This window comes from Podarcis cretensis (assembly GCF_951804945.1).
Source record: "Podarcis cretensis genome assembly, chromosome: 4".
NCBI classification, from domain to species: Eukaryota; Metazoa; Chordata; class Lepidosauria; order Squamata; family Lacertidae; genus Podarcis; species Podarcis cretensis.
Window position 1 is genome coordinate 78,805,651 of NC_137173.1, and position 21,454 is coordinate 78,827,104.

Sequence of the window (21,454 nt, forward strand, 5' to 3'; positions counted from 1 at the left end):
AACAGGACTATCCCTTGTCCTGACCGCACCATTTACATCCTTCCTTACCATAAACTGAAGGAGAATCTCATTTGTTCTTTTGTGAATCTTTTCTGGCTCTTTATACTGGTGCGTGTATACTGATGGTGTTGCCTATTTCTCCCTTCGGAATTGTACTTTGTGCAGGGGCAGATCAATTGCCTAGGCCTCCATTTGACGTTCTCTTTCGTGTTTGTCGTGCATTACAATGCTTTGTTTAGGGATGGGCTGCTGCTTTGTGTTGTCAATGTGGCAGCTGTAGTAGAGGCATCACTGCCCAGATGGGTAGTAGTTTCCCCTCAACAAGAGCTGTTCTTGGTTGCCGCACTCTAGCAAGCTCCATAAGAGCCAGTTCAAGCAGCAGGTTGTTGGCACACAGGAACTGAGGGTAGGACTCCATTGTAGTTGTAAGGTATTACAGAGGCAAGTCTGTGGACAGTAGTCACAGGTACCTGGTTTGGCTAGGTCACTCCTGAAGGATTTTTCTAGTGTTTCGTATAAACTACAGTGGTAGCTCGGGTTACATACACTTCAGGTTACATACGCTTCAGGTTACAGACTCTGCTAACCCAGAAATAGTGCTTCAGGTTAAGAACTTTGCTTCAGGATGAGAACAGAAATCGTGCAGCGGCGATGCAGCAGCAGCAGCAGGAGGCCCCATTAGCTAAAGTGGTGCTTCAGTTTAAGAACAGTTTCAGGTTAAGTACGGACCTCCAGAACGAATTAAGTACTTAACCTGAGGTTCCACTGTAATTTAGAATCTCATTTTCAAAAGTCTCATTCTGCAACAGTTCCTCCAGTGACACAAGGTCACAAGTAACAGGTTTTTTACAATTGTCAGGGTATGGCAGTTGTTAAATTTGTTCATATGTTTACTAGCTAGACGGGCATTGTTGGGTTTTTTCCCCAGCTTTAAGATTATCTTTCCTTAAATGGCATCTCACAACATAGTCAGTAATAAATAACTATATACTAAAAACTCTGGATCATTTATTTGTTTTAAAACTACCTCATCTGGGTCTCAAAGCTGCTTGCAGAAACAAAATTAAAATAGCAGCAGCAGCAGTAAAAACTATAATTAAAGTACAGCACCATAAAATTACCCAAAATAAGACTTGAGCAACAACAACAAAAGTCTCCAAGTCTCTCCTAAAGACTAACAAAGAAGATGTCATGTGTATTTTCTTTTTTTTTTGGGGGGGGGGGTGATTCCAAGGATATGGGGTCACCACAGAAAAGGCTTTGTCCTTTAATGCTTGTCAATATTACAGCTCTAAACAGGGAGCCAGGCACCTTAAAAGCTCAGGCAGGTTCATATAGGTGCAGGTGGTTGTTTCGATAACCTAGACCCACACTTAGTACTTTAAAGTCTAATACCAGATTCTTAAATTAAAACTGAAAATGAATTGATACAGAATTCTACTGGCCAGAACAACAGCGTGACTTAGTTGAATTATCACCCACAGAAATAAGTTGAAGATAGTCAAATATAGAAACATCTTTTCTAATTGGGATAAAGTTGTATCTTGTAGTATTTTTGTGTGTGTGTTGTTAAGTGGCATTTCATTGTTTCTTCAGAAGATACAAAGGTTCAAAGTTTCTAGGAGGGTTTTTTCCTGCCTGAGAACATAAGCATATATTAGGTGCTTGTGGTTGCTTTTTTGGGCAGTTTGATATTTATCAGTGACATTTTTTTTCTCCCAGCTGTGATAATTTTGACAAGGAACATCTGGTTAATCAGTATTCATGCATTCTTCCTTTTAAAAAGCCACAACAGCCTTTGTAGTTTAGCACCGAACAGGTTCCCTGCAAGTTATACTCAGATGCCATAGCAATGTTGCTCCTGTAGCAAGAAACAGAACTGTGTGCACTTTCTGTAACACTGCCTCCTTTAATACAGGGTAGCGCTGTGGAAGCTGCATTCTCGATTTGTTCACCCACCTGTCCTTTGAGCCAGTGTTAGAACTTGGGATGACTTGGGAAGCGGCAGAACTTGGGAGAATGAACACATTGCATGTGAATAATAATAATAATAATAATAATAATAATAATAATAATAATAATTTATTATTTATACCCCGCCCATCTGGCTGGGTTTCTCCAGCCACTCTGTGGCTTCCAACTGAATATTAAAAACAATACAGCGCCAGACATTAAAAACTTCCCTAAACAGGTCCGCCTTCAGTTGTATTTTAAAAGTAAAATAGTTGTTTATTGCCTTGACATCTGCTGGGAGGGCGTTCCACAGGGCAGGTGCCACTGCTGAGAAGGCCCTCTGCCTGGTTCCCTGTAAACTCACTTCTTGCAGCGAGGGAACCACCAGAAGGCCCTCGGCGCTGGACCTCAGTGTCCGGGCTGAATGATGGGGCTTTTGAGACTGCCAATCTGCACTGTGCATGGTTTGTCTTGAACAGACTCCTAGGATGGCCTTGTAGGCTGAGACTAGTGGGATAAGTGGTAGTATAGTTGAGTGGGGTTGAAGGAGGAGTGGTGCAACAAGTAGAAAAGGGAGTTGGCCATGAGCCGTGACCTGCAAGTAGCTTGCATAAAACATTTTGATCCAGAATTGGCCTCCACCGTCACTTATGGACTCACAGTTAAGACCGTGTTCATGGAAGACAATATTATGCGGCTACAAGTGATTGCCAGAGAAGAAGAAGAATTCTTTTCTAGGCTAAAGTCAGCTGGATAGCTCACTTGGTTAGAGCATGGTGCTAATAACACCAAGATTGCAAGTAAGATCCACGTAAGGGAGAGCTGCATATTCCTGCATTGCAAGGTGCTGGACTAGATGAGGGTCCCTTCCAACTCTACAGTTCTGTGATTCTAAGCTTTCTTTGAACAATAGCATATTTCCGGAGACTTCAGGTTTAAATTTGACTGATATCAACAGTTAATGCTCCAAATAGAGCACCGGAACAATGTGTATTCTAGGTGGCATGTTGTTGATTTTGCAGATAATTAGCTGGAAGGGATAGGGGAGCTTCTTGTTGTTTTGGATTGTACAGGAGTGTATTTTTGTTACTGCTTTAAAACATCTTCACTGCCTCCAAAAAAACATTTGTTTTTGTCATCTTGATGGAATCTGTCTTGCCTTCTCATTGACCTCCAGCACACCTATTTTTTCAGAGTGCTTTTTAACGTTCATTCCTCGCTGCTGTCCTACAACTCATGGGCGGAAACCATGCATTTTGGCCAAGGAAAGGACAGCTGGTGATGCAGTCGTGTGTTTGTGTGAGCTGGGTTTATGTTAACTGTTATAAGGATTGGTTAGTTTTTCTGTTAAAACTGGACAAAATACGGTCAAGAAGGTACTGCGGTCAGATCCCCCCCCCCTTTCACTCTGGTCGCACATCAGAATACCAAAAAAAAAAAAAATCCATTCTGTGATGAATCATTTCATGATTAACAACAGATTTAAGGCTGAACAATATAATGTACAGAATGCATTTTGCAATACTGTTTTAAAACCACATATATGCAATGTGCATGTACAGCTTCCGTGCTAGTAGTGGTGTGTGCAACACTCTTTCGTCTTGTAAGGAAACTGCATATTTAGCTTTTGAGGTAGCCCATAACTTGAGGTTTCCTGTAAACAAAGGATATGTAAGTTAGAGTGGCTGCTTGCTGTGTGCGCATTGCATTGCACACTTTGACAAAAGAGCAGGCTTTTACATACCCAACACCTGCATTTCAGGGGAACAATGTGAACAGGGTTAAGACACTTGACACGGTATGTCCAACCATGTTACTGTAAAATGGGTGGCACATTTGTGGGAATTTTTAATCTTAGAATCACAGTTAGTATCTAACTGTGGAAGAATTGTAAAGGTGAGGGAGGATATAATCCTGTCTAAATTTTATCTGTTGCGATTGTAGACCTTTCTCGGTGCATTTACATTAAAAGAGAGTAAATGAAGTTCATATTCATAAAATCCATATTCAAATTGCTGCTAATATGGTGGTGGATATTACAGTGTATCGGATGCTAAATATTTGTAATGTATACCAGGTTCATATGCACGAACACAAAGCTTGTGTGCATGTGTGTCTTTCGATTTTCTTGTCTCTGCTGTAACCCCCTCCATTGCTCCAGCAACAGATCAAAAAGCTGTATCTTAATAGTGATGTGGTAGCATGCCAAAAGACATATTATACCAGTGGAGAGGATTATAGGGCAACATTGAAAAAAGGGACGAGTTTTTGCAGGTGTCTCTTGATGTTTAACTTAGGCTCCTCCAACTCTGCTAGCCGACTTCTGACCTATTTCTGTGCTACAGTTCAAACCATGGTTTTGAAGAGATCCTGCTCTGCTTTAATCTGGGTCAACAAACTGTTTAGTGGAAAACTTGTTTCACAAATTGCTCAGTCCTATGCGGTGGGAACATCCATATTTGAAATTCTGTTAAGAGGGAGCTAGTGGCATGTTTCACCAAGTCATGGTGGGAGTTGGCCTGTTTTTGCATAAATTAACAACTGTGCCTTTAACTTAAAAAATAATAATTATGTGCTGATATGCCTAAGTAGATGGGACGCAGGTGGCGCTGTGGGTTAAAGCCTCAGCGCCTAGGGCTTGCAGATCGAAAGGTTGGCGGTTCGAATCCCTGCGGCGGGGTGCGCTCCCGCTGCTCGGTCCCAGCGCCTGCCAACCTAGCAGTTCGAAAGCACCTCCGGGTGCAAGCAGATAAATAGGGACCGCTTACCAGCGGGAAGGTAAACGGCGTTTCCGTGTGCGGCTCTGGCTCTGGCCAGAGCAGCGATGTCACGCTGGCCACGTGACCCGGAAGTGTCTCCGGACAGCGCTGGCCCCTGGCCTCTTAAGTGAGATGGGCGCACAACCCCAGAGTCTGTCAAGACTGGCCCGTACGGGCAGGGGTACCTTTACCTTTACCTTTATGCCTAAGTAGACATTCAAAGCCGAGTGCCTTTTCCAGAAATGAATAATACTAGCATCACTTGGAAATTTGGGACCTTATCCTTGTAGGTTTGATTCCTGTAAGGGAACAACTGCATATTCCTGTATTGCAGAGAGTTGGACTCAAATGATCCTCAGGATCTCTTTCAACTCTACAATTATATGATTTTGCCCAGTCACTTTGCTGTAACAGCAGCAAAGCATTAATAATTGCTTTACCATCCATGTAGTATATAGTCTCTGTGTTTCTGCACTACACTCTTGCTTGTTCAAATCAGGATCTCTGCTAGATCAGGTCAAAGGGAATATGTCCACAGATATGTTTGGTCCATAATGTGGTGGCACAGCAATAGTATGGAGCCACACAAAAAAGGAGCTTGTGGATTGATTCTGCAAGCACCTTCAAAGCTGAGAATAATGTTGGAGACTAGGCACTTCCCATCACCGAATTCTAAAGGTAAAGGTGCCCCTGACCATTAGGTCCAGTCGTGACTGACTCTGGGGTTGTGGTGCTCATCTCACTTTATTGGCTGAGGGAGCCGGCGTACAGCTTCCGGGTCATGTGGCCAGCATGACTAAGTCGCTTCTGGCAAACCAGAGCAGCGCACGGAAACGCTGTTTACTGTCCCGCCGGAGCGGTACCTATTTATCTACTTGCACTTTGACCTGCTTTCGAAGTGCTAGGTTGGCAGGAGCAGGGACTGAGAAATGGGTCTCACCCCATTGTGGGGATTCAAACCGCCGACCTTCTGATCGGCAAGCCCTAGGCTCTGTGGTTTAGACCACAGCGCCACCTGTGTCCCATCACAAAATTCTGGCAGTGACCAAATGTGGTTAACAATTATGTGTCCTTGGTTCAGCTGAGAGTGCTATGTTACATTGCAACTTGTTTTCTTTTTAAAAAGTTTTGTTTTAAAATACGCAAAATGGTTTTGGTTTTGGTTGTGTGAGTGGATCCCCTTACAGGGGACAGCCTAGCAACTGTTCATGCTGACAGTGTAGTTGTTAATGGGAGAATTTCAGCTTCCCATGTTCAGAATAATTTAAATTAATCTAAATGTGTATTGACAGTAAGAGGATCCAGGGCAGGCACAATTGTAATCTCCCTGTGGCCAGGTCATTTTATTGACCTGTGGTTTGACTATTTTATGATTACTGTGTGTTAGCTCTGCATAACTCCCATGGAAGAAACCCTAAAAACTAGAACAGTCATTTTAGCTAGACTACAGCTGTTTTGTCTGCTGTTCTGCAATCCATTCCTTCACTGAGCAGATAGTTTTATTGCTGCTATATTGAAATGCAAGGTGTTACCGAGGCCATTAAAACTTTTTGTCAGGAAAGCAGGAATGGGGGGGCCGGCTGATGTCGGTAGGCGTTTTGGGGAGCCCATTTCTGCAATTTGTTAATACATTAAGATTTTATTGAGGAGGTGCTTGCAGACTTACAGACCATTACTGTAGCAACAAAATACTGAGAGGCACCAAAACCTGTATAAGGCAGAGGCGAGCTGAGTACATCTGTTCTGCTTTTGAAAAGATAAGTCACAGGGTCATTCCACATCAAATCAATGCAAAAAACAAGGGTTTTGTCACCCACCATCTCGGATTTTGATTAAACTTGGTGTACACCCTTCCCTTATGGTTGAAAGAAACCCCCTTACAGTTTTTTCCTCTATCTTAAACGGTTTTAATTTTATAGCACTTCAAAATTTCATGAAATCTGCATTGTCTGTCCCTCTTGAGACCCTCGGCACATGTACATTCCCACCCCCTCCATAACCAATGATCAGATCTCTTTGAAATTTTACACGGAGCTCAATAAGAGGATGAGATAGAGGGGGGGAATTAGGGGGGGTTCCTTCAACCCAAATCCAAGATGGTGGGTGACATGACGGTGTTGACATGACGTGGAATGACCCCACAGTTACTTAGATCTTCCTCTTGCATTTATTACACAGCAATAGTACATTGCAAGACAGAGCAAAAGGACTATAAGCGAAACTGGATATTAATTTTAGGTGCATAGAGTCAACAGAAGCCAATTGTGTGATGTGATCTGGTGGTTAGCGGGCCTGTTGATTTCCCCACAAACAACGTACCATCATGGGCGGTAGAAGGTTATTTTCTTCCAAAGATGAACCATACCTGCTACTTGGATGTTTTATCTGGTCCTAATAAAGGCATGTTACAGTTGCATTTGGATTTATCCCCTAATGAACCAACATGAACGACTGTCTGCATGAAAAGAAAGTGTGTGCAGGGGTGTGTGTTATAGTCATATGCCTCTTGCTATGATCTTTTATAGCCTACGAACAATATCCTAAACACTAATCCTTAAATCAATTTCTTTGCTCCAAACACCTCCCCATCTTTACCTGCCTCTTGTTTCCTCTTTCTTTGCCATATGTTCTTCTAGTAGCAGTTAGTATTTGTTTCTTTGGGGCTCTTTTGGAGATCTTATCAGCCCTTGCGTTGAGTTGCATCATCTCATTTTGAAAGCCCAATTCAGGTTGCAGAAATGTTTTGCATTGTTTTTTCGGTAGACGATTAGGAGTGCAGAATTCTGAGAGAGGGCGAGGGTCAAAGGTTCTACATGCTGACTAGCTGTATAATAAAGAAATTGTAATGAGCTATCCTAGCTGGGGAAAACCAATTGTAACATGAATGGGATGGGGATTTCTATGTTCTCATTAGCACTCTCAGCTCTTGTGATTTATGTGTTCCTTCTCAGATGAAGGAAAACAAACAAAAGAAATCACTGGGTTAAAGCTGACCAAAAGTCCAGAGGTTGCACTATTATCAATTTACGATGGGGCGGAAGGTTTACAGGCTATGAAGGACTTGCTCACAGATTTACTGACAGCTGCACGAATTATTATACCTAGGAAGTGGAAGGGGCAAGGTGAATATAAAATGGAAGAATGGTATAAAGAGGTGTGGGATATAGCTATTAATGATAAATTAACATGTACCATTAAGGTAAATGGGGAATATGCAGGAGAAATGATTTTGAGGAGATATGGAGTGTGTTTGTAGAATTTGTACTGTTGAAACGGAAAGGGGTCAAACCATCGCAAGAGGTTTTGAAATTTTGGGAGGCTGGATAGTTACAATGGAATGGTCTCAGGGATGGGGTGCACATTTTTATTATTATTTATTGATGATTATTACTTTGTTTTCTCCCCCCCCCCCAAATTTTGACAAACAAAATTTTGGATTTTGGATCAGGATAGTAATTCTGGAGCATTTTAAGTCTTTGTATTGTTTTAAAAGGGAACATTAGCAACCGATTAAAACTTACCCAAGAATGACAACAGGTTCATTCAAGCAGTGGACAGTCAAGGATGGGCAATCATATTAGAGAAGTTCAGCAAAATATTTCATCCACACTCATTGTTCAGGTTAGGTTTCAAGTAGTATATTATGGGAGTTCCATTAAAACAAAAATGACTGCTTTTGCCGTTCTTAAGTTGTATTTCCTTTCACTCTGCATCTCATTGTCTTGATTCTAATCTTCACATCCTCCTGAAGCTTATAATCTCTTCTCCCCTAAAATGAAACTACATTTCCAGCACCTGAAGTGAATTGCAGCCCAACAAATTGGATGCAGTGTGATGCAAAACCTTGAGGCAGGATCATTAAGTAGTCAGCCTGTGTGGTGGCAAGGTAAATTTCGGCTTAGACTGTGCCACATGCGCACAAACTTGTTGGAAGTGGATCAGAAAAAGGGTGAGGGGCTGATCTGGACCTATTCTACAGGAATGTGGTTTAGTGCTGCATCAGAAACGTAGCGTTTTTGCTCTGCAAGGATGTTCTTACTTTTTAAAGTTTGCTCTATGTTTTCAATCTTCAATGGTGAAACGAAGAAGTATGTGCAGTTTTTCAATGAATGTATTTGTTTCATGACAGAGGGACTCCATGAAAGATGACAGAAGAAGTTATTGTTATAGCAAAGTGGGATTACACTGCACAACAGGACCAAGAACTTGACATAAAGAAGAATGAACGCCTCTGGCTGTTAGATGATTCCAAAACATGGTGGAGGGTAAGAAACGCAGCCAACAAAACAGGATATGTGCCATCAAATTATGTTGAGAGGAAGAACAGCTTGAAGAAGGGTTCCTTGGTTAAAAATCTGAAAGACACATTGGGTAAGTCCTTTTGGAGTCTTGCATTAATTCTTTTCAGAAACCAATTATGTTAAAACGCCTGTAGGGCGAACATCATGTCAGCATTGCATATGAAAAGGAGTGTGGATATTTGCTCTTAATTCGGAGCTCATAATTTTAAGCAGCAGAGAATTTGTTTTTGTAAGAAGCTATTTTTGTATTATCAAGAGGAAATGCAAGTAGAGAGAAATTTTTCTTTTGTCCTTAATCTGTTTATCAGATTTTTGTAAGAATGCACACACCACACTCCCTGTTTTCCCCTACAAAAACAAAGACTTTAAAGTATGTCAAGTGTACTGGTAGCGCCAACACTTTGGATTGTGTTTTTTGTTGGTATACTTGTGTCGAGTCGTGCACGTGGGCAGTTGTGAAATTTACAAAAGCTTTTATCTCTTAATGGCCTTTATTTTTTAATTTCTCATGGGGACTTCACTGATTAAAGAAGAATGACTGGTGATCCTGTTTTCATGGTAACTTTCAATTTGTTAGACTCGTCTGAAACTTTTGAGTGGTATTGGACTAAGTTATACTTGGGGCCCATTAATGTCTGTGGGTCTATTCTATCTTAGGTGTGCTCATTACATTCAGTGAGTCTACTCTGAGTTGAACTGCCTTGAATACCACTCTATCTCTTCCCCAGCTACCTCCGTGTGGTGCAGCCTGTGGGCTCCTTTGTTTTATAGCATGCTGAATTTTCTCTAGTCTTGTACCAAAATGATGGCAAGAGTTGAATGATCTCCATTTATCCTCCAATTGCTACATTGGGAATTTCTTTCCTTAAAATTCTCATGTTACGCTTTTTGTTCTACTTTAACCAAAAGTGGCATTTGCTCAATTTTATGTGATCATCAAAGAAGCCGAGCAGTTCTTGCTTTGTACTTTGAGGATAAATATTGTGTCTCTGAGTCAGAGGTTTTCAACCTTTTTGGAGTCCACGATTCCCTTGACCAACTACATTCTGCGGCACCCCTGTGGGGCTCAGGAGCCCAGTTATGTCACCCCTTGCCTGCAAAGCTGGCAGCCCCTCACCCTTTTTTGAACACCCTCCCTTGTGGAGTGTTTCCTCAGCCTCATCTCCTTGAGAACCCTCTGGGCAGCCGCTGCTGCCACCCCTGGTCTCTGAACTTCTCCCCACAACCTTAGTTGAGAGGAGACATAAGAGGGCATCAGAAGAGGGATGGAAGGAAAGGGGTGCAGGTGCCAGTGTTTCTTGCAGCACCTCTGACCACCCTTCACGGCACCCTGGTTGAAAATCACTCCTCTAAGTGATGCCTGTTTCCCTGTCTTTTATAATCCCATCATACCTTTTGTTTGTGTGTTCCTTCCCCTCCATGTTTCTATATTTATTACTACCATTTAGTTGCTGCTATGTTTTGTCCTTTGCCGAATTCAGTTACTGCCTACTGGAGACCTAATTTTTTATCTTTACATGAGTGAGCAGAAATGCAAATCTGTGGTGGGAGAGGTGGTGCATTTCATGTGATTATTTGCGAATATGTACCAGAAGCACATAGTCTTTCTCTCATGTGGGATTTCTTATTTATGATGCAACTCATTGCTTGCTGTAAATGTGCTAGACTGAGTTGCCAAACTTACACAGTTTCCTGATACCATTTTGCCGTGTTCCTCCACTTCCATTTCACATAATTGGCTGTGATTGGCAGAATGGAAAAGTAGACAGGATAATGATGCTGGGGTAATGATAATAAGTTTTCCTAGTTCCCCCAATAAATTTAAGTGAATCTTTTCATCATACAATACAATTAAAAAAAAACTAATCTAAATTGAAAGCAAAAACAAAGATGAACAAAGAAAATAGAAGGCCCTCACTCAAAGGTAGATCTCAGTACTTTTCTCACTGAGAAGTGGGTGGATCCTCTCACCTGGGAGCTTTTCTTTCTTCTCCCAGCCCCCTCACCTTAGGAAATCTTCCCTTCCCTGCCTCTCACACAGGGTCCTTCACCAGCCAGCCATCAACGTTCATGTGCGTACGATCTTGTAAAGATGGTGCCCCTATCTTCCTTGTAAGAATTCACCATGCCCCAGCATCTACCAATAAAAATATATGTTTAAAAAGTGTCCTTTTGATGACACAAAGCAAGAGTTTTTACCAGTTAAGATATCATTCCCAACCCCCATGCCCCTGCCTGGTATTTCAGTGAACCAGCTTAATTTTGCCTGTTGATAGTGAGACAAAAACCACATCATGATCCATCTCTAGCCCTAGCAAAGTAAAGTAAAGGTAAAGGGATCCCTGACCATTAGGTCCACTCGTGGCCGACTCTGGGGTTGCGGCGCTCATCTCGCTTTATTGGCCGAGGGAGCCGGCCTACAGCTTCCGGGTCATGTCGCCAGTTTGACTAGGCCGCTTCTGGCGAACCAGAGCAGCGCACGGAAACGCCATTTACCTTCCTGAGCGGTACCTATTTATCTACTTGCACTTTGACGTGCTTTTGAACTGCTAGGTTGGCAGGAGCAGGGACCGAGCAACGGGAGCTCACCCTGTCGCGGGGATTCGAATCGCTGAACTTCTAATCGGCAAGTCCTAGGCTCTGTGGTTTAACCCACAGCCCAACCCTCATCTAGCCCCTGTCTAGCCCTAGTAGTAGGTAACTATTAATCTGGAATGGGGATACATATCCTGCCCACTTCAAAATGCTCACTCACACAGTCCAGCAGGGCCTGGGTGAGAACTCCATTGTAGATGTGCAACCGAGTGTGAATTTGTATCAGAACAGAGACGTGTTTTTTTAGGTTAGAGTGTCTTGCGTGAAGTGTGATTAGTGCCTTGTCAATCAAAGGTCTTGACTTCATGTTCCATTTAATGAAAATGAGGCTGTATACCTTTGAAGGCAGTAAGGCTTCAGACACATGGTTCTGATGTATAATTAGATGCTGATGTAACAGAACACATTGTGCTGTTTGGTGTTTTGATTGTGGTTGCTGATAGTTGTTTAAACAGAAAAACCGAGCAAATGCCAGAATTAACAGCATTTGCCCAATAGCGAAGATTTGTTTACCTCTTTATAGCAGCATAGCTTCTTTTCCTTTTTCACTCTCAGTTCATTTCCTGAAAATTTGGCCAAAAAAATAAATAAAAGGCACATTTATCCCAATGCTCACCAAAGCATGTGTATGTAAACTGATAATATATAGCACCAAAAAGAGTACTGTGTATTCATCCAAGCAACGTACAAATTATTTATAAACCATGGCTTCATCAATTTTAGATGTCTTTTTTCAATGAATTCGGAATGATAATTTCAAAAAAATAAAAAGTGAACTTTTACCTTATCTTAATAAATGTAATGAGGGACGCAGGTGGCGCTGTGGGTAAAAGCCTCAGCGCCTAGGGCTTGCCGATCGGAAGGTCGGCGGTTCGAATCCCCGCGGCGGGGTGCGCTCCCGCTGCTCGGTCCCAGCGCCTGCCAACCTAGCAGTTCGAAAGCACCCCCGGGTGCAAGTAGATAAATAGGGACCGCTTACTGGCGGGAAGGTAAACAGCGTTTCCGTGTGCTGCGCTGGCTCGCCAGATGCAGCTTTGTCACGCTGGCCACGTGACCCGGAAGTGTCTCCGGACAGCGCTGGCCCCCGGCCTCTTGAGTGAGATGGGCGCACCAACCCCAGAGTCTGTCAAGACTGGCCCGTACGGGCAGGGGTACCTTTACCTTTACCTTTAATAAATGTAATGGGATGCGGTGGCACTGTGGGTTAAACCACAGAGCCTAGGACTTGCCGATCAGAAGGTCGGCAGTTCGAATCCCCGCGACAGGTGAGCTCCCGTTGCTCGGTCCCTGCTCCTGCCAACCTGGCAGTTCGAAAGCACGTCAAAGTGCAAGTATATAAATAGGTACCGCTCCGGTGGGAAGGTTAACGGCGTTTCTGTGCGCCGCTCTGGTTCGCCAGAAGCGGCTTAGTCATGCTGGCCACATGACCTGAAAGCTGTACGCCGGTTCCCTCGGCCAATAAAGCGAGATGAGCACCGCAACCCCAGAGTCAGCCACGACTGGACCTAATGGTTCTTTACCTTTACCTAATACAGTGGTGCCTCGCAAGACAAAAAGAATCCGTTCCGCAATTCTCTTCGTCTAGCGGTTTTTTCGTCTTGCGAAGCAAGCCCATTGACAGCTTAGTGGATTAGCTCTATTAGCGGCTTTTAGCGGCTTATCGCCTTAGCGGATCAGCTGATAAGTGGCTTAGCGGCTTAGAAAAAGGGGGGAAGGGAAAAAAAGTCGGAAGGGAAAAAAAGTCGGAAAAACTCACAGGACATTTCGTCTTGCGAAGCAAGCCCATAGGGAAATTCGTTTTGCGAAGCGCCTCCAAAACAGAAAACCCTTTCGTCTAGCAGGTTTTCCGTCTTGCGAGGCGTTCGTCTTGCGGGGCACCACTGTATATGTGATGGGAGATCCATGATTAGGATCTACACTGTTTTCTTTTTCTTTTTAAAAAGAATAATGGCTGCTTGGTCCCTGAATTGGATTGGCACTGGCAAAGGATGCCAGTCTTCTTCCCCACCTGCCCTCCATGCCAGTTAATAGCTAGGCTAGCAGAAGGAAGAGCACGAAGTGAGGGAAGGTTTAATCGCTTCCTGCAGTCCCTACCATGTTAAGGTCTTATTTGGTTCTTAATAAATTATTTGGGTTGTTTTTGTTTTTTTAATGGAGATCCTAATGGATCACATGTATTTGCGTCTTTAAGAAATGTGAAGAAGGGCAGCAAGACACAAGGAATGATAAAAATGACAAGGCTCCATCCGTTGACCTGTGTTCCTGCCCACTTCACTGTCTCCCTCCAGCTCAGCCACATTCAAGATAGGTTTAGCTTCTAGGGCAGCGAATTCTGTAATGGGTAGGTCAGCCATGGAAAGTTCCTCTTTATGTGCACTTGCCATTTAGGTCTAAATGCTTTATAGGTCAAATCTAAGTTTCATGAATTGTGCCTGGAAGCCAGAGTTTCAGCATGCCAATACTGTGTGCTCGCAATGACCTCTCTGGTTAGAAGGCCCACCACATTTATCACTACCTTCAGCCTTGCTCAAAATATATTTATAGCCTTGAGTTCATGAGGGCATGAATGACAATTGCTTGATATGAATTTTGAAAGATAGATAGTGTCGGTGAAGATTGCTCCTGGCTTTCTGCACTCTAAAATCTTGACCGTAGGTTTTGTCAGATGTTGTGACAGTAAAATACAACAATTAACCGTACCTGAAACACTGCCTTTTAACAGCACTTAAATGCACCAATACACTGAGTATGGCGATTATTTCAGCAATATTTGGATTTGGTAGCACAGATATTTGCAGTTCTTGTATTTACAGTTTTATGATTGTTTGAAGCTACCGTAAATATGCCTCATGCCTGTTGCTTGGTTTTTTTTTCTTTTTTCTTTTTTCACTTAGCTTCCTGTTTGTTTGAAAGTTTGCTGGAAACTGTCAGTTATTTCCTTTTTTGAAGCAACGTGCTTTTGTTAGCAGCCAGGATGCCTCAGGTGGCGCCCCTCCCCATTTCACCACCAAAGGAAATGTAGCATTTGTTCAGATGTTGGCTTCGTTATCTGAGGACTTTCACTAAGCTATAGGGCTTTTTTATCCTGTTATGTGCTCTCACCTCTTTTTAAGTCTCCGTTTGCATGGCCATTCTGTCTGGAGTTAATAGGATTGTGACCAAATGTTTACAAATAACTCTTGAGCCTACAGCCTTAAATTTGAGGGTCCTCCATTTTGTACACAGTTTATTAGCCTTTTCAGTTCAAAACCACCCATTTATTTTTATTGGTCAATTGGTTTTTGTGGGCCAGTTTCCAAGGTGTCCAGAAGAAACGGTTCTGATATCTGGTTTCAGGTACAGAAATAAATCGGGATTCTTGTTTTCCAATTGATTTTGAGAGCTGCTTCACACTGGATGTCATCACTAGATACTGGCATTATTAAATTGCATGCATGCATGGATAGATATCAGTCAATAGGTACAGCATGCAGTAATTCATTTGCTTATTTCTAAAATTTGTTCCTAACCTTCAGTAGTCAAGAAGCCTGAGATTGTACATCCTCTGACATTAGCTCAGGCATAACAACAACAACAACAGGCCCACCATTTACTTCGGGGTCCAAAGATGGAGTGTTACAGTTGCTTAAATTACAATATCATAGAATTGTAGAATTGGACGGGACCATATGGGTCATCTAGTCCAATCCCATGCAATCTAGGAATCTCTTTGGCCAATGTGGGGCTCAAACCCACAACCCTGAGAGTAAGAGTCTCATGCTCCACCAACTGAGCTAACCCAGCTTTATGGAGCTAAAACAATTGGAAGTGAATTACTCACAAGAGTAGGGTGGGTCCTATCTATTGATATGCTGTCAAAGCCCGGGTAAAGAGCTTGTGGTGGAAACTGCGTAATGTTGATGCCAAGCACACCTCTGTGAGGAGGAGGGAAGTGCACAATTTCGGGGCTGCCACAGAGAAGGCTCTCTCTTCAATAGTCTTTAATGACACTGCTGCATCATAAGCTATCAGCTGCTGATTCACACGCATGTATTTATCGAGTTCTATCTCGGGAAAGGATAAGCATAGATTACACAACTCTCTAGTAAGCAATTGTCAAATGGAGTGATATCAGAATGAAGATTTTGAGCTGGTTCACACAGCTGGTTTTTACCCAACTGTGGTTTGTCTCATCATGCAAACCATTGACTATGGTTTGTTGTTGGTCTGTGAACTGTGGCGTGTCCTAATATGGCATGTCGTCAGCATGGCTGCAAGAACAGTGTAGAAACAAAAATCACGCTCAAGTCTAAGACTTTCAGTGGTGCTTTGCCTGAAGAACTTCCTCCTAACTCTGATTGGCAAGGAGCTCTTTCCCACCCCACTCTTCTACCTCCCCATCCTCACAAGAAACAGCTTTGCGTTGCAGGTGCTATGCTGCCAAGGAGAGGAAAACTTAAAGCAGGCATAGCTCACTACTTCTTACTAACATCCGTAGCGGGATAAATAGCAAAGCAATGAAGTTTAATGAACAGGATATAATGATATTCCAACTTAACCTTATTAAATGGTAGCAACAATTTATATGTGCAGTCATCTGGAAGAAATAAAATCAGGCATTCACATGGATAAAACTGAGAAAGTTTTAAAAATGCGGAACATGTGCAGTCCTGTATATACTTTTAGATATGGGGTTGCCAGACCCATAGTAGAATTAGAGTGAAAACCTTTCAGCTCAGCCCCTGCCTCTCAACCCTGCCTCACAGGGTTGTTGCAGAGATTAAATGAGGAAGGGGATAACCATGTACACCATGTTTTTAGCAAAATAGGTGCGATATAAATGATGGTGATGATGATAATGATACAATCCTTCTTTGGCAATCACTTGTAGCCGAGTAAGATTGTCTTCCATAAACACAGCTTTAACAGTGAGTCCGTAAGTGACTGTGGAGACCAATTCTGGATCTACACTTCCTTCCACAGTAGGGACGTAGGTTTCCGGGTGGGAGTTGATCACGGTGAGGATTTGCCAGATGTGCCTTTGTCTTAGCCAGTGTGGTGCAGTGGTTAAGAGCGGTAGACTCATAATCTGGAGAACCGGGTTTGCGTCTCTGCTCCTCCACATGCAGCTGCTGGGTGACCTTGGGCCAGTCATGCTTCTCTGAAGTCTCTCGGCCTCACTCACCTCATAGAGTGTTTGTTGTGGGGGAGGAAGGGAAAGGAGAATGTTAGCCGCTTTGAGACTCCTTCGGGTAGTGATAAAGCGGGATATCAAATCCAAACTCCTCTTCTTCTTAGCACGTTTCTCCCTTTCGTCCTGAGTTTGAGCATCTTCAAAACCGATGACACCTTTGGTAAAGGCTGTTCTCCAGTTGGAGTGCTAGCAGGCCTGTGTTTCCTAGGGAGATATAATATCATCTCCCTGGCAAAAAAGGAACCAGCAGATGTGCCATCATGAGAGTCCATGGCTCTCAGCAGATGGCATCCTAGAGAATAAGAGCAGAATTCTGGTCATCTGAAGAGCACTCAGTGTTCATTGACCTCTGAATCTTACCACACATGCAGAGGGACTAGAACATTGGTCTCACCAAGATATATAATTTCTGCCTGGCTCAACAAGGAGATGTGCCCGTGGAGTTGCCACTGCAGTGCCACCTACTGTTAGAAGAAAATGAATGTTTGGAAGAAGGTCACCACTCACAAGCACTTGGGAGTGGAACCTGGGGTGGTCCTCTATATTGTGGTTTTTGGCATCGGTGTGTCTGACCAACATCGGTGGAATAGACCCAGATCAGTACCGTGACTATATCCAGACCAGACTCCAGCTGCCCCAGGAACATGTGACTCACTAAGGCCTTCCCTACAAATTGGCTCTCAGGCCGCGAGTAGAGGAAAGAAATGGTCACTATAGCTGATGCCGCTGTTCAGGAAACGTCTGGTCTTGCCGGCTCCACTTCAAGCAAAGAGGCAACACACCCACTGCCAGTGTGTTCCTATCCCCCTTAAGCCCAACTGAACTTTACTCTCCCAGCATAACTTCGCACCCAACTCATGAGAAAAGAGAGTTCTAACAATTCCCTTCTCACCCTTCCCCCACACTTATAAGGCAAGAATCACACACAGCAACATGAGTTAGTCCTAGAAGAGGTGCCATTAACCAATGCACAGAGGACAGCAAGGCTGAGGAACAGGAAGAAGACTGTGATTGTGTACAGATCACGAAGAACTTAGCAAATGTTGCCGCAGACGCAGGAAATAGGGCAGTCAGAGCTCTTTTTATGAGCTGGACAAATGTGAAGCTGAGCACAGATTTCAGGACAGACAAGTTTCAGCCTGGTGCATGAGGCATGTCAGTACAAGTCTTTGGTGAACAGATGGACACAGCTACGAGGCAGTCAGATGCTGCTTTTGGGTGGTGCATCGCCAAGAGAGCTGCTTTGCTACAGAGGCAGAGGCGTTTTGGAGTGCCTTGCTGAAGCCATGATTGCTCTACTAGATGCACTCCATCACCATAACAGATCTATCAGCCAGTGGGAATATATGACACTTGACTATGCACAAGACCCGTTTCAGCACCTACACAATCCCCTTCCACTCCCTCAGACTCCCTCATTTCCTAGTGATCTTTACGTTGCCATCTTTCTCCCTGGGAACCAAGAACAGGAGCAAATGGGTGAAAGGGGGAAATTCCCAGTAAGGTTTGAAATGAGTAATTTTTATTTAACAGTCAATTCACTAAAAAAGTTTTGTGTTTACGTACATCAAGCTGCTTCTAAGGTAGGAGCAAAGTGTGGCAGGTTGTCGTAGTGTGGGAACTGCTACTGCTGTATGAAGTTTAAAACATAGACATTATTCAAAACGTTTAATAATTAAAATGAAGTTCTTTTGCTTTCTGAACCAAAAATGAATTTTTCTTTTTTTAAAAATTGTAAAACTGGATTTGCAATAACTTCAAAATTTAAATTATTGAAATATTAAGAAATTAGTTACTTGGTGTCAGAGCTGCCTCTAGGTCCCAGCTCACAGAGGACCAACGCCAGGCTGTAGTTATGTACAAAAGTCTTTATTGAGGTTTAGTTTCCATTTCAAAGCCGCAGCGCGCAGCTCTACGTCTAAAGCCTAGACCGGCGAAGTCCCGTCTGAGTCTCCTCCCCTTCCACACCAGTTTAAGACTCTCGCTTTGCTCCACCTCTTCCTAAGTTCCTTTCTCCTCTGGGCCCTCCTGCCCGCTAGGGTTTCATCTTTTCTGGACTCCTCTGACGCTGACCCTGATGATTCTTCCCCCTCCTTCCGGCGGGCTTTAGGACCTGGTTCCCTATCCAGGCTACCTTCTGTGCCGCTCGCCTGTACATTTGAACTTGGCGCGCGCGCCCAGCCTGCAACTTTCCTCTTGACCGTTCCCTCGCTCTCCGATGGAGGCATGGCCACCCCTGACTCATCTTCTCTCGCTGGTGGTGAATATGTGGGCTCTGATACCTGGGACTCCTCCCCCCCACTACGCTCTGGTGGGGAAGCTGGTCCTGATTTCCAACTGCTGCTCTGGGAGTCCCCGCTGGCCCCTTGTTTCTGGGGTGTCCCCTTTGGGTCCCCCCTTGCCCTGCCCATCGGCGCCCCCTTCTGTGAATCTTCCGATTCGCTGGAGAGGCTCACAGAATCTATCGGGCTGCTGTCATCCTCTCCTACGCTGCCCTCGGATTGCTCCCCCTCGCTCTCCATCTCCTCTCCTCCCTGCGCTTCCGCTGAGTCCCTGACACTTGGAAATAGCATGATTCTGTCAGTCTAAAACTGGGAATATGTGTGGGGTTTTGTTGGATAGCTAACAATAAAAAAATCAGTAAAGTCATAAGTAAAGGCAGGAAAGTGAATAATCTTGCTCTAAAAGCACACAAAAGTTATTCACCCTGCTCCACTGAATTGAAATTTCAGCCTTCACGACATAGGAAAACGGCCAAGTAAACAGCTATTTTTGTGGAGGAGGCTCAAGATATTAACTGATATGCATGAAATTTCAGATATAGCTATATAATCCCTAGTGTAGTAAGATAAGACCTTTGGAGCAGGCTTTTTCAAAAAAGTTTTTAATGAACAATGAAATTGTTTTCAGGTTTGTTAAATCAAAATGGCTAATGTAATATCTGTAAACAGTGACAGCCATCACAGTCAATCAAAGCCTTAAGGATCTTTAATTATAAAGTTTGTTATCTATCCATCTGTCTTATCATCCAACAGCAAACTTTATCCCAAAACATCATCTGCTCTAGACTTGGGGGGGCCCAACATTAAATGTGGTGTTGTAGCTTCTATGTGAACGATGGAAGGTGAGGCGGGAATCTGCTTTTAGATCAACGAAGTTGTGATATGACATTAAATCAGCCTGATTTACACAGATAGCAACATGTTAAATCTGGGACTTCTCCTCTGCCTGTTCCAGCTTTTGTTTCTTGTGTGTGTGTCCCTGTGCCTCCTACAACCAGATGCAGTAAAAGCCCTGCAGAAAATAATAAAGAGATGATTAAGCATGCCAGTCTCTCGATCGCTCTGTATGGTAGTTAATGATGACATTTTTGGAAGTTATGGTTGCCTGATATAAAACACGCAATTCTATTTATGGAGCATGATAAACTGTCAAATACTGAATACCATATGCAAACAGCTTTTTGAAGAATTTCTAAGTGACTTTTCCCTGACTGAGGTTACATAAGGTAATTCTCTCTTTCCGCATCTAAGCTCAGAATAGTGGTCTGGCTATTGAAACTGCTCTCCCTCACGCACCACAAGTTCTCTTTCCATTTTAATTTTTGTTTGTCTAAAATAGTATAATAAAGTAAGCCTAGTAATTCAAGCAAGCCTAGGACAATTGTTCCCGATTATTTTTTTTAACAAAGCTAGCAAAATGCCTTCAAACATGGGGAGAATATAGAATGAAGGAGTGGTTGCTGGAAGATATGTCTATTTCAGGGGGAGAAAAGAGAGAAAATTTCTTCTGCAGCAGAGAAATATTGGGCCATTTGGCTTCTCTGTCTATGGAACCCAGGCTACTTTATTTTGGGCATGATAAACAAGATTTGCTACCACATGCAGAGCACCACTTCTTGAAATGGGAGCTAAACTTGGTAATCCCAGTTCCTTAGTGGGAGCGATTTTGCTTCCTCTCCCCCTTCAAAAAAAGAGTCCTGTCAATTGCAGCCTGTTTCAAATAGGTTTCATGGGACAAAACAAACTGGAGAATTCAGCCTGATTCTGTCTGTGTATTATTTGCCCTTTACTCCTTGCAGAGTTGAAGATGATACTGAAGGTGGGGTTTTCTTTAAGAATAACAATTGGACATACTTACCTATTCCATTGACATCTTGTGCCTTTAAAGAGATTAAATGCCCTTTGAGTCATTCCCTACTTTCCCCTGTAAAAGCATTAACCAGAGACAAAAAGACGACTCCTGATATCAACTGTTAAAAATAGGACACAATAGGTGATGTGTTCTGCTTCTTATCGTTCAAATTATGACCATTTCTATTGTCAACCAAATAGCAGTGACATTTACTTTTCCAAATGGCATAGAAAAGCTGTTCTGTCCAGTAACTTCTGTCTATGTCTTCAAGGAAACTTAGAGCATAATTGTGTCCATGTCTACTCAGAAGTATACCAGTGGCAAGGGTGGGTAGGACTGTAGACTTAGTGTTGCAAGTAAGTGACTGGTATGAAAGCCTGGTTTATACATGTTTCTAACAAGGGAGCAAAACAGAAACTGCCAATTTCACAACTGTTCCATTAAGTAGTTGATGTTTTGCCACAAAAGCTGTATGAGCCAACTGGCCCACTTTTTTTCTGAGGGGAGGGAGGAATTATGTTGTCGTTTAGCCATGTCCG

The 21,454-nt window shown here is 43.2% G+C and overlaps 1 protein-coding gene and 1 long non-coding RNA gene across 5 annotated transcripts in view; one reads left to right on the forward strand and one right to left on the reverse strand.

Moving 5' to 3' along the window:
• The window catches only part of NCK2 (NCK adaptor protein 2), an 84,694-nt gene that overhangs the window by 46,228 nt on the left and 17,012 nt on the right, over window positions 1-21,454 (forward strand). For 3 of the 4 annotated variants that reach the window (XM_079972926.1, XM_079972927.1, XM_079972928.1), the window contains one exon: window positions 8,842-9,083. In XM_079972926.1, the coding sequence (XP_079829052.1) occupies window positions 8,858-9,083 (226 nt within the window). In that variant the 5' untranslated portion in view covers window positions 8,842-8,857. Of the gene's footprint in view, window positions 1-8,193; window positions 8,599-8,841; window positions 9,084-21,454 lie in introns of those variants that run through there. The other variant, XM_079972929.1, reaches the window with a different exon arrangement.
• Window positions 4,069-5,437, reverse strand: LOC307215354. Its single transcript, XR_013838477.1, has 2 exons — window positions 4,918-5,437; window positions 4,069-4,537 (listed from the first exon to the last, which is right to left on the reverse strand). It is a non-coding gene; the product is annotated as an uncharacterized lncRNA (long non-coding RNA).